The sequence below is a fragment of the Ciconia boyciana genome, chromosome 7, assembly GCF_034638445.1.
Source record: "Ciconia boyciana chromosome 7, ASM3463844v1, whole genome shotgun sequence".
In the NCBI taxonomy this organism is placed as follows: domain Eukaryota; kingdom Metazoa; phylum Chordata; class Aves; order Ciconiiformes; family Ciconiidae; genus Ciconia; species Ciconia boyciana.
The window spans coordinates 3945579-3959292 of record NC_132940.1 but is presented as its reverse complement, the minus strand read 5'-3'; the positions used below and the strand labels follow the sequence as shown (position 1 = coordinate 3959292).

General features: G+C 43.0%; 1 protein-coding gene across 9 annotated transcripts in view; it reads left to right on the top strand.

The window, feature by feature from the left end:
* NFIA (nuclear factor I A) overlaps positions 1-13714 on the top strand; it is a 256184-nt gene that overhangs the window by 219779 nt on the left and 22691 nt on the right. For 6 of the 9 annotated variants that reach the window (XM_072866534.1, XM_072866537.1, XM_072866536.1 and 3 more), the window contains one exon: positions 6501-6592. The exons of the other annotated variants lie outside the window; for them this stretch is intronic. In XM_072866534.1, coding sequence (XP_072722635.1) covers positions 6501-6592 — 92 coding nt within the window. The remainder of the gene's footprint in view (positions 1-6500; positions 6593-13714) is intronic. 9 annotated transcript variants of the gene reach the window in all.

The window sequence follows — 13714 nt, the reverse complement described above, 5'->3', positions numbered from 1 at the left end:
AATGATTTAATGAAGCTATGCTCAAACTGACATTTAAAAACAAAAGGGAAGCTTTCAGTGCTTTAATGGCAACTGTAGGGGACTTGTTCCACAGTGAAGGGAGTCCAAATAACATCCACAAACAAAAATCAATCTAATCGAAAGAGCAAATCCCTTTGTGTGCTTCTCAAGCTTATTATTTAAATGCTATATGCAACCACTGCTTGATGTGCAAAGAGGTATTCGCTATTCAGACCATATGAAGCCTACATTTTTAAAGTTTTATATACTGTTCAGGAGATTTGCACAGGTTCCAGGGGGCATTTTTAAAATCTGGTAGTTCTCGGAGTTTTGCATTGCCTTCTGCTACGCGATAGTGCACAACTGCAAACTCAGCAAGATGCTCTGGCTCGCTTAGAAATTAAAATGGGTTTTAGTATGAGGCAGTCTGGTAAGATTGTGAACGTGATCTTCTAGAATCAGGACTTCTAGAATTGATCAGCAGATTTTTGTTGAGCTAAGAAGTTGATTCATTCCCTCCCCTCCACTCCTCTTTCTGACCTTAGACCAACACTTGTGCTATCAGGTAGTTTTGATGCTCTCTGATGGGAGATACTGTCTTTTAAGCCCTATCAATAAGATTCAGCGGTGGAATCTAAAAGGTTAACATTTAGTCATGGTTATCACTGAATATAGTCAGCAATGCCTTACTATTTCCTTGTCTTCAGAACCGGGAAAAATGAAACTAGGTCAATTATATTTGTCATTACGGTTGTGACTCAGTTTACTGGCAGTGTGTGGTATCTAAAAGAAAAAAAATCCCAACATCATTTTAGCAGTAATCTTAATGCTTAATTTTTGTGATACTGTGATCATGTAAACAAGCTAAATGCGTGTCTGGCCTTATTCTCAGCTGGCATAAAAACTGGCATTTGTCCGCTGAAGTTCGCAGAACACCACCCATCGGTATCGGCTCGGGCTGGTCACTGTGGCTCAGTGTTCAGCAGACAGCTGCCACGTTAATTGGGAATCGAGGTTTTCTCAAGAGCAGCCAGTTAATGGTATTTAAACAAAAGATTAGGAAAATAATTACTGTTTGTTAATTAGCTACGCTGATGTCTAAACATATAGTTCTGTACGTATTCAGGCATGCATCTTCCTTTTTGGTAAGGGTTTTGAATAATAGTGACTTGAGTTGTAAAGAAGCATATAAATTAATTTAGGGACAAATTTCACAGAAAAGTAGATTATAGGAAATATTTTCTAAGCAAAAATATTACATATATACCAAAGCCAGTGGAAGTGGCTGGCCACATAAAGAGTAAAACAAACCAAAGTTCCTAGCCTCGCAGTGAGCGTTTACCAGAAGGGCCCACTGGACTCCATTGAGTGTGTCAATCAGTACAAACCCTCCATTTTCATCAGTGTTTATTTTTTTCTTAACTAAATATTGGCCTTCAAATAGCAAGTGCAGATTCACCAGAGTTTCATAAAAGCCGCACAAAAAGGTGTTTTCCATGGTTACGAACTGCTCGAGTGCACTGGTTCTGGGAGTGTCGCTGGGTTATGGCTGACTGCCCTGCAGAGCTTTAGGATATTGGAAAGTCACTTATGCAACAAAGGCAGGAATGATGTTAGATTTTGGCCAGACTCTCTCCTTCGCTGTGAGGAGGAGAATGAAGCCCCCCCCAAGGAAATGGAGTGAAAGGGGTTGGCATTTGCTCCATTCTCCTTCCCTTTTTTGGTCTAGCAGAAAGCCCTCTGCAGAAACAAAATGCACTTACGGCCCTACCAAAAATTGGAATATGGCCCTCTTGAGGGGTGCAGGAGCCAGGAGCAGCTGTTCAATACAGCTCGGCCTCCTGGGAATGAGAGCTAAAAATCACAACAAGGTGGTTAATGATTCTCGGAGCAATAGTGAAACTCTCCAGCTGTGACATTAACCAAAACATGAACATTAGTGCTGTCCAAGGAAGGAAGAGCCCCTGGAGATGCACACCAGGGATTTGCTGCTACTGGGTGGCCAGGCATGCTCTGGGAGTTGAAAATTTCAGCTGCGAATCCTATGCCTTTGGAAAGCCAGCATTTTCCTCAGCGAGATGACACAATGGAGGTGGGATTCATGAAGTTTGGGAGGGTTCATTTTTCCTCCATAAAAAGCCTTTTCAATAGAACACATCCTTGATATCAGAAGCAGTCCTGAAATTATCTTATCTCAGATCTCTTCTCAATTTTGTTTGGTTGGTAACCCATAACAAACACAACACAATTATTTTCTTGAACTTGACAGTTTCTGGGTTTAATATCTCATTGCTTAAAGAAAACACCACCTCTGCTACATGCCAGTTGGACTTTATCACTATCATAACTGAATCTGAGTGTTAGAATCTGTGGCCCTCATTCCAATGCAGAGTATAAGATACTGCCATCTTGTACACCATGATTTTTAAAGGGCTTTTTTAAACTGAATGTTATTTTCTAAGGTTCACAACTCTACATGGGGAGAAACTTAGCTATTTTTCCCTTGTTGGGCAAGATCGTTATCGGTTAATGTCCCTTTGCACAAAGGAGTTTTCATGTTAAACAGCATTTGTGTCAGGATGAGAAGAATGATCTTGTGCCTATAGTACTGGATTCATAATCAGATTGGATTTGTCTCCCTTTCTCTGCTATGCATTGACTGAGCACCCTCTGGGCAAGCCATTTTAGCTTTCTCTTCGCTTCTTTCCCCATCCATAAAAAAGAGGGTGATGACTGTATCATTTAATTTGTTAGAATTTGCAGTTCCCTCTCAGATACTCAGCTGCAGAATGCACTGCAGTAGGAATTGCTGTATTGCACCGCGTTCCTCTGGTTAATTCTCTCACTACAACTCCGCAACGGCTAAACTGACTCCTAGTCCTTTGCGAAACGGTACAGCTCTTCATATCAAGCACATGTACCTGTCGTCTTGGTCTGTAAAAGAGAGACCTAGTGGTGCATTAGGTTATCGCTCACCCAAATCATCTTTACCAACCAAAAGTTTATCCTTTTAATCCAGAACTGTCTTATAAATGACACACTCTTATACTTAATAGAAATTATTTCAGGAAAGTATATTTTAAATTAACATTCTCCTACTGCAGGCAACTTTAAAATACATGACATTCCCCAAACTGTTTGTTTGTCTTGTCTTTCATACAATTTCTTGCCATTTTGGCTAAATATCAAAGCTGTCTGTGTGAGCAAATGTTCTTTCTCTGCCAGCTCCTGTTTTGCTTGTTCCTGAAGTGAAGCATCATAGCAAATTTGTGGCATCACATTCATTTCCTTGGCTATGGGCTATGATGTTGCAAGCAATCCTTAGTGAATTCCAGTAGCAGAAAGACTAGGCTAGGCAGGAAGATGTTTCTATTCAAGTGCAACGGGCCAGCTATCAGCTAGTGTAAACCAGTGTAGATCTATGCAATTCCCGTGGAGCAAAGCTGATAAAGATCAGGAGAAGATATGCCTAAGAGACCTGGCTTCTGTTCCTTTCCATGCTTTGGCTTTTCCCTTTCCTAAAAAGGAGTTTGAAGACCCCGCCATAGGCTTAGCCTATGTATACTGTAATATAATATGACCCAGCTTTAACCAGTAAGAGCAGTTTGCCCCGTCCTAATCTCAGAACAGAGTATAGGGATCAGAACTGGTAAGACTTCCAGGAATCCCACCTCCATGTCAAACAAAGGTATTTATATGAAGACAGTAAGCTACGGCTCGAAGCCGTGTTGGTGATGGTCTAAGCAACACTCAGTACCGCTCCCTTTTCTGAACCAAATTTCACCATAACAGGAGTCACTGCTAATGTGTATTCCATGTCAACTTAATATTCTGAGCCAAAATGGCCCCTTACAATCCGCAAACATCTCGCGACATTTTACAGTGAAGTGGGACTAGCATCTTGGGAGAGTCCAGCGTAAAGCCTGCTCTGCATATATGTAGTTTTGGTACTCTTCACTTCTTGGCTCTGGCAATGTAGTTATATGACCTTAAGGAAATACCACGCTGACATCCGAGTATTTTCAGAAAGCAAGTTAAACATAGTTTGGAGCATTATGGAAGAAAGGTATACATAGTAATTCACCCAACAAGGTTTGACGGGACTTTTGTGCATATTATACAGTTTTCAAATGCTTTAGAATTTTTGTTTGAACAGAGAAGCCATTTAAGACAGCGTTCTGATGGTTTCCCTTTGATTTTCTACCAAATATCACAGCAAAAGTATCTGCCAACAGGGAACCGTAAACAAGATCTTGAGTTCCTTCCCTTCTGAGTGGAACTTACCTGCTCCAAGGGATTAAATGGCCTCTCCACTCATTCTGCTTCCTTAAAAGTAGACCAGAAGAACCAAACAGCAGATGTTTGATTTTTGAGCTTTGAGTTAATTTTCCCCACTGCAGAAGGAATTTTTAGTCTTGCACAACATAGGGTTCAGTAGTTAGTTAAAAAAAGAAAACACCTCACCATAAAACAGTACAGAAGAATCTTCATACATGGCACTAGCAACAGAGATATCACCCTTTGCAAATCTGTGGCTTCTTTGAATTATTAAGCAAATTAAGATGGTAAAAAGGCAAGGAGAACATCTCACCAAATCTAGTCAGTTCATTTCTTCCTCAATTTGCAGATACGAATAACAACCAGTGTACCTGTTCATACTCTAATACGCAAGCTGCACTGCAATTTGCAAAATCATCTTGGAAAGATGAATTAGTGCCCTTAAAAATTCCTTTAAAACTCTGTGCAGGAAAGGTGTTCCTTGCCTGATTTTTGCAAGTGCGAGCAACATGTTAGCTTTTTGGAGAGAAAAGCTCACCTCACTGGAAACAACTGGGAAGAATTCATTCTTAGAAGTCAGCAGTGCCTTATCTCCCCTCAGATCAGTAAGAAATGAAGATACGCAGTTCCTGGGGTGATTTCAGGGGAATGCTCTTTGAGAAAGTGAAGCTGTCTCATATAATCGTAAGAATTAGGAGGCATCATGAGACCTGGGTAGAGAGGGAAGGGAAGGACGTGGTTCTGCATGCTCGTAGACTTGGGAACTCCTTGCCAAAGGGCTTTGTGGGATGCAGAATGTTTGCATGGGTTCAAGGGCAGATTGGACATTCATCAATGAGAAATCCCTTGTGGGCCATTAAATACAGGGAGCCCCTGAGCTGAAAATAATCAGAGGGTGGGAAAGACTATGAGAAAGTAAATATGTGACCTGTTTTGACTCTTCCCTGTGCATCTGCTTACGACCTCTGCAAGAGAGAGGACAGTGGATAAGGTGGAGCGTTGGTCTGATTCAGTACAGTCTTAAACCAAAGGCTCCTCCAATGTAATGCCTCTTCACCTAACATTTTGCCTTCAGAAAGGCAGCAGGCTTTCATCTACACAGACAACTCAGTGTCTTCTCCGACTCTTAACTCGCTTTATTTTTCTGTAACGTTGAGGCCTGAACATTATATTTAGCCTGACTGGAATTTGGCAAGTAACTTTCCTTTTAACATTGTTTTTTGTCTCTTCATTGGATAGTTAGATTGTCTGGGGATTTTATTCAGCAGAATGCATTCCCATAAACATATTTAAAATAGACAGAATCACTGTTTGTATTAAGGCGTCTATTTAGGTTATTTGAATTTAGATATGAACATGCAAAAAATTGAACAAGGGAGAAGATTGCATGGGGGATTTTCAAATGAGAGGAAGACTGAAAATGCATTGAAAGCTTTTGGATGTGGAAGTACGTGGCATTGTGGACAGTTGCAGTGGAGAATATAATGCAACAATAAAATCATTAAAGTACTTCAAGTTTGGAAGTAATCTGGGTTCTTGGCTTGCATTGCATTTAATAGCTTTACATTTATGGGAGCCATTCCAGTTTTTAAAGGCAGCTTCAGCCTTCAGACTGATTGCACTTACCACCCCAGTGAAACTGCAACCCATTAATTTTTTACCGAAAGGATCTTCCTAGTTTGTCAAACACATCAAGTGAACATTTTAGAGAGTGCAGACCACAGCAGTATGAAAACCAAAACTTTATATCGAGAGAGAACGCTGGATTAGCATGAAATAAGGGTCTGATTCTGTTAATAAGCACTTTAGTAAATTGACTGCTATACAAAACTCCGTTAAAACCAGAGATACCACATATTCGAGTGCAGCCAGTCAGGCAATACCAGGACCTACAGAAGTCTCGTGCGCTATCCCAGCATGGAAGGGCCTGCAGCGGTTCTCCCATGGGATGGAGAGCGGCGCAGGGGGCCCCAGCACACTTCTCCCCGAGCGCACGTCGTGGCCGTCCTGCCTCTCCCAGCAGCCCAGTCCCCTCCGTGTTGATATCCCCATCATTCAGACCAAACCTTTCCGGTGTCTAAAACCAAACTCTCGCTCTCTAAAACGTTTGCACATTTCTATGTTAAACATCTGCTTAGGTGGCTCTGAGACAGTGTGTTTTGGTGTTGTTCGTGTGCAATCTAGTGCCGCTTCCTCAACGCATGTGTCCCTTCCCTTCACAGCGTACTCGACACCCAGCACCTCCCCCGCAAACCGATTCGTCAGTGTTGGACCACGGGATCCAAGCTTTGTAAATATCCCTCAACAGACTCAGGTGGGCCGCTTTCGACTTCTCTGTATGCCTGCAGCCTCTTCTTCTTCAGTGTACTCTAACGTGTCCCCGCGGAGCCAGCTGCATTGCCGCTGTCACTTCACCCACATGGTCTCAGTAACTACAGCGAAATGTCACTTGCAGTTTGTTTGTCTGTTGTGTTTTTTTGGGCTTATGTAGTAATAACGCTGCTTTCTTAACTGGAAAGATCTCTCTCGCTTTCTAAGATACTGGCTTCTAGCGCACAGTTTTCAAAGACTTTTGCTCCAACCTGTTCCCTAGGCAGTGCATTTCAGTGCATATGCAAAAGGAGCTCAGAGAGACCCATCAGGTAACGCTGCACCTTAGTCCCCCACCAAATACAACGGGAGACTGCTCCAATGACTTCCATGTAAAAAAAATAGACTCGAATTCCTGGTTGGCCATTTGCATGGCGGGCTTTGAGCGAGCAGGAGGTTTTGTAATTGCGAGCACATCTGTTTCCTTACACAGAGAGAAAAAAGTCCAGTTGAGGCAGGCCTATAAAGCTGGGTTAACTGAATTCATAGTCCTGCTATGGTCAAATCAGAAGCTCAAGTAAACATTTGTGTTTCTTTAGGAGAAGGACGAGGTTTAAATGTGCTTTTTCCAAGCTGTATCAAATTCCCAGGGTCGATTAAGAAAATAGTTGTTGGCAGTTTTGTTAGCAGCTAATTTGAGCCAGATGTTGAAAAAATTAAGTCTGTGCTTAATATCATGTTATCATGGGGGAAAAGGTATAAAAAAGTGAGCAGTACTAGTGCTTTAGGACAAATGTCGTTCGTAGTTTTACGTGACTGCTTGACTATGTTACAATTCTTTTGAAGATCAACAGCAAGAAATATTTGTAATTTTGTTTTGAGCTGGTCGCGATGGCTAAAAAGTAATAATTCAAATAACTAGCAAATTGGGGAGTACTACTCTTAGCTCTTGTAAGTTCTTTCAAATCGTTTATATGCATCTGAATAACTAGTGTACAGATTCGTGGCTGTCACATGCCACAGTCCAGTATATGCATGAAGACAGACTCCTCGTTGCGACGGCTTCAGCACCTATGCTGTCAATGAAACACAAGTCACTCCTTACGGAAGATTTTCAGTTTACAGGGCTGCAATCAGATGCCTGTGAACACAATGTGTTTTCTTGCTATCTGTTCTTTGTGTACAATTTGTTAGGGGCTTTAGTTTATAGCTCTGTCGACAGCACAGGTTAAACTACATCGAATCTCAAACCTTCTCTGCATTAAATAGGGTCACAGAAAGTACACCAGCAGTGCAGAGCGGGGTTTTAACCCATCAGGTTCTGATTTTTTTTCATGCCTTAACAAAACGCAGCCTGCACCCCACTTCTCAGGCCTCTTCCTGTATTCAGTTCATGTACGTGACCACTTTTCATGCGCCTTCACATTTAAGGCGCATTTCTCCAGTCGTTTTGGAAACTACTGGAATACAGAGAAATACACTGAAATCGGGAAACAGGAATGTTAAGGTATGCTGTTAAAGTCCTTAAGCACTTGGTCTTTTCCTTCATAGCTCAGGAAACTTGAAACCCTTTGGAGAATGCTGCTTACCTTTTCCAGAAGACTTGAAAAACTACTAGTTGGTAAATTGATTATGTAGTAAGACACAACAGTATTAAGTCTCCAAATTATTTTAAACTTACTTGCATCCTGCAGCCTAGGTTTCCCAGATAAGTTTGTTGACTGTAAACTTTTATCCTCCTTATTTATGACTTAAATCATTTTAAAGTGCTCTAGCCTTACTTTAAGTGCTTCTATGTAATGCAGTATAGTGAATAACAATGCTGTACGGTGAAAAACAATACTCAAGCACAGCTTTCAATTAAAGTCAAACATGCTGCAGTGGGTAAGGAGACTGACTTCCAGTCTCTGACTCCAGCTGCATCTCCGTGCTTCTATACATCATTACACCACCACAACCCACTTGATACTAAATATATAATTTATCAGCAAAACTCACTACTTATTCATGAAACAACTCTGAAGTTGACTGTGTTTTAAATCAGAGAAGTGAGGTAAAAATACTAACTGCTGTGATTTGGGATTTACTTAGCGTTCCTCTAAACAAAGACATGCTTTTGTACTCTTTTTGCAGGGCATTAGTGTATAGGACGATCACTTAGGATATTTTCAAAATGAAAATATAAAAACACATAGGACTGTGTTATTAAAAGCAGCTGGGGTGGCTGCTTTCCATCAGGATTTTTATAGTACATTCAGAGTCAGCCTAAGATATGGGTCCTGAGGACCACTAACTGCCAGGCCACACAGCTCCCTTAGACAAGAGGAAGCAGTGAACACTCAGAGCTTCTGAAAGTCAAGCTTAAATATAAGGGTTAAGGAACTCTTTACTGCTGGAACAACAAAATAAAAATGAAGGCTGTATCTGAACATCTGCTTTTTTAAAATTACGGTCCAGCTACAAACTATAAGAAAACATTATGCTCGGCTTTTTGGTGGCTCTGATTTTCTCTTCCAATTGGTGGGTCATTTGACTACAGGCACTAGTTATGCATCATCGTCATTAGTCTTAAAATGCTGCAAAAGTGAGTCTGTGCACAGGGATGTGACAGCGCCGTTCAGCCGAAGTCGCATTTCCCATACATGGGCATTCATGGGCTTTCACAGAACATTGGAATAAAAACGCAGACAAATATACAACAGCATGGCTGGGTTTGAGCAAGGATCGTTCTGTCCTGGGCTGTTTTTAAACAACCAAAACCAGTACATGCCTTTCTTAATGGGCATTATAAAAATTAGCAGTAGACATTTCCATTAGCAGCATGTTCTGATTTATGTCACATTGCTTCAAATATAATCCCTTAAAGGAATTTTATAGAATTTAGGTAATATTTTATTTACAAAAAGGCCATCGTCCTGTGTCAGCAAAGGTTGTAGCAGGACAACAACTCCGTGACAGAAGAGACCAGGAAATAAACTGACTTAAGTCAGTAGTTCTGATTCAGTAGCAAAAGCCCCAAAAGGGCTGTTGGCTTTGTCTGGTTTTAGCAGCCTCAAAACTTTGCAGTCGGTTTGTGTTTTCATACACTGCCTCTGCTTACCCCATCCATCACTCTGCCACTCCAGCGGCTCACCGCATAATTGTCCTATCTGGGGGGTTATTTGAATCTAAATTTCTCTTTGAGCTATTAGAAGAAACACTTGACTTGGCATCCTCTGTATATGTTGACAAAAAGGCACAGGTGTTGTAACCTTTGCTTGATAAATCATTTACTTTTGCTACTTGACTCGCAAGCAATACGGGGGCATCAGCTTTTTAACTGCCTTTTCCATATGCAAATCAGAAATATAGTATGCCTGGGGTACACAGTCTTTAGTTTCAAAAGCAAGCTGGTCTAGATACCTCATGACTAAGTAATAGATACGTCTCTCGTATTGCCAAAGACTTGTAATAAGGAGAGTGGTAGAGGAATGGGAAAGTACCATCACGTTAATTAGGGACTAGCCTATCAGTAGCAACAACGCTAACAAAGAATAAAGGGTTCTGAGTTTTGGGGTTTTTCTTTTCCCCCTAACCAAGCGATAAAAGTAATTGTGAAACACAGGATATGCACTCAGAGAGCGTGCAGCTGGTAACGCTAAACTAGCAACCTGCTCTTTGTGACCAGAGTTTGCGTTGTCACTCGCCTCTCTAAACAGTGTTTGCTGATCTCTGATGCCCTCACTTCGCTCTCGCGTACAAAATGCCTTTAGGGATCAGTGTGCCGTAGTCGGTGTGCTGCAGCTCCGCTTCACGCTAAACATTGTTTACTAGGCTGGGTCCTGTTTGCCACCTACTTACCCTACATCTTCCTGGAAATTGTACTTCGGATGCTAAAAACAGCTCCTGAGCAACACATGCCTGCTCCATCTAATCACTCCTACCTGCCAGTAGCCCGTGTGCCTTACACAGTAAGGTTACGAGGATGCACAGAACAGAAGCTGCTTCCCGCTGCAGGCACCCAGGCAGAGGATCAACTGCTTTACCACCTGTGAGAAACTAAATGGTTTTCTTCTCTGCTTAAGAAAGTGTGTCATGCACCCTCTTGCCTAGCTGTTTCAGGAAAAATCCCTCTCTAATCTAAACATGCTTTATATCAGATCCATCCCAGTTAGTTTATAAAACTTAGTTAAGCGCAAAACCAAATATTTATTCCCTTACCTTTCTCTAGGAAAAGATAAAACTCTTTTCTAGAAGAACAGAAGTAGAAGCTCTTCCTGCTTCTGCCTTTGCACAGTCCCAACGCTACAGTCGGGTCATGGAGAGTAAGCCAAGGTCTTGTCTTTCCACACTTTCCCTCCTGGGGCCCTAGAGCCACACAGCCACAACAGTGCTGTAGATAGAGCTCATCCTTTAGAACGCAAAACAATTGAAGCAAAGGCCCATAACTTACCTAGCAGACCCCAATAAAGTATAAGAAAAACCCCCAAAGTCAAGCAAGCTTATCTAGGCAGCAAAATGACCAGTACGAACGCCAGCAGGCTCAGAAGCACAGCTCTTGCTACCAGCCTTATAAAGACCAGGTACAAAAAAGCACGCTCTGAAACGCATCTGTAAAAGAGTAATGCCGCCCTGTAGTAAGTTAGGGGGGGAAATGACTGACGTTGAGCAAAAGGGATGCTATGTTTGTAGTATAAGGAAATTGCTAACTTCTTTAGACCTGCTCCTGTTCTCTGCCTTTCCCGAATTAGACAGTGGTATCTTTGCAGCTTCTTCTTTTAGGCTCTTATTTATCTTGAAAAAAACCACCTTATGCCTCAGGTGCATATACAAACCTAATTGTACAATCACTTTCTTAGCAAGAGACAAGGGAAAGACTATTTTACTTCCCCACAATCCTTTTAGAAAGCAAACTGCAACCTGCCATTTTTCACTGGCAGCGCTTTAAAACAAAGGGCATGAGAAAAAAATGAGCTTTATGCTGTGTCCTGTAGGTTAGCAGATGTGAGCTCTGTCAGACAAGGGAGGGAGGCAAATTCCAGAGTAGATGGTCCTTCTGTGATAACAGCCAGTCGCTGCTGCCGAGACACTTCATTTGGAGGAATGTAGTGCAGGTGATGCCCCTCGCCGCGGCTGGAGGGGGGACGCAGGGAAGCAGTCTCACAGGTAGCAAGGCCCAAAAGCGTATAGGATTCATAGATCAAAGTCAGCACCTTGAATGGGAAGCTGCTGCAGCTCCTCCGGAGCTATCGCTCCTGCAGCTGAAACCGCGTAGCTGTTTTGTGCCCAGGTTCCATTGCCACCCTATGGAAGAAAGAAACCAGTGCACACGTTTTTCTTTTGACAAATAAACCATGTGCCTCCCTTCACGGGGATTTTCCAGTTTTGCTCCTCGCTGAACCCCTGCCACAGTACCCTGCCCTTTGCACCGTCAGAAAGCGATGCAGAGCTGCCAGACTCACGCACAGCTCGTGTTGATGTGCTTTATTAATGAGTACCACAAGCTGCCTGTCCTTTGCTGCCTCTGCACCCTTCTCTCTCCCATTTCCCAGCACCCAGGACTTGCTCTGGTCAGACAGGCAGCACCTGCTGGCCCTCGGGGAGGAAGGGTAAGGTCAAGATTTCGTGGTATTGCTGCAGTGTGCTAACAGCTGAGCCACCGCTTCCCTTCACGGAGCAGTTCGTGTTCAGAAAAAGTGTGAGGGGTTGCGTGCGGCTCGTGCATTGCCGCGGACGTGCGGAGAACATGAGAGGCTGCAGGAACGAGATCAGGCCTTTTATTTTGGGGGTTCTGAGCGGAACTATTTATAAGCCCGGTCAGCGCTACTTGTTGCTTAGGTGACTGTTCCTCCCCGGAATAAGAATAGTTCCTCCAGGCTAAATGCACCGCTTGTGTTTGAGTGTGAATGAAGATGAAGAACACTAATTTGGAAGCGTTTGTTCAAATCAGTTCAGCCCCCTGAGAACTACATATTCCATAAAGTAACCTCCCTAGGCCAGCATGCCTGGCTTGGGAAGAACCTTAAGCTGCAAAGCACTTCTAAGCAGAGACTTGACTGCCCCTTTCCTTCTCTTGGCCCGTAGCAGCAAACGTACTGGCAGGTTCAGAACATCATTTAAATGCAGGACTAACATCTCTCCTGAGTAAAGAACAGAAATCTGGAGAGACTAGATATAAAAACACAACTTTGGGGTGTGGGACTGCGACTTTCTAGAGCTGCTGAAGTTAGAGGGGTCACTCTTCTTCCAAACCTGAGCAGGATCTGTGGACTTTCCCATATCAGCAATGGGAAGTGAGGGCTGCTCTTCTCCGACACCCGGAGCAGAGTTACACAGTGCCCGAAGTGCCATCTGAATTTTAGACTGCTCCTGAGCGTAGGTGGGCCCTAGACCCTCGTGCATCGCTTTCCTACTAGAGATTTGCAACACATGTAAGAAACGGGACACACAAAACAGAGATCAGAAACAGAACCGTTATAACGAACAGTTGAGCATGTGAGAAGAGAAAGTTGTATATGTGACCACTTAATTTATAGTAATTGGCAGGGCCAAAGGGCATTGAAGAAGGATGGGCTCTTGTGGGCTTGAGCCCTATTATGACCACTGAAAGTTCTGATCCCTGAGCAGAAAGTGTTTTGCTGCAGAACCGGTGGCACCAACCTACTGATACGTGACCTGAATGTTGGAGCTGTCTTTCGTCTTCCACCCAGGAAGGAGCTATACTGGCCTGATCTTGAGGGTGGCCTGGAGATGGCTCTAGAAATGTAGTATAAGTCTAGAGAGAGTGTGCATAGAAAATGCAGTGTCAATCTCTATCGAGCATCGGCAGGTCTCAGACCCTGGGAAGCTGAAAGAAGATTTCAGATCCTGCCTTTGCTTTGTGGTTGGCCATATTAAACTCGCTCTTCTCTTTTGTTGAAATTAGTCAAGGAAATGTTGGCTGAATCCTTCGCTGAGCTAAAATGGAGGTGGTTCCACCATGATGGGAGCAAAGAGCCCGCGTGCGGTCATGGTGCTCTTGATGTGCCCCTGCTCACATAATAGCTCCGCAGCGACACGTCCCCAGTGCAGTATGAGCGTGAACGTGCTGCTCTGATCACAGTTGCTAATGACAGGCCAGAGTGTGCTCCACAGAGAGGAGATGCAA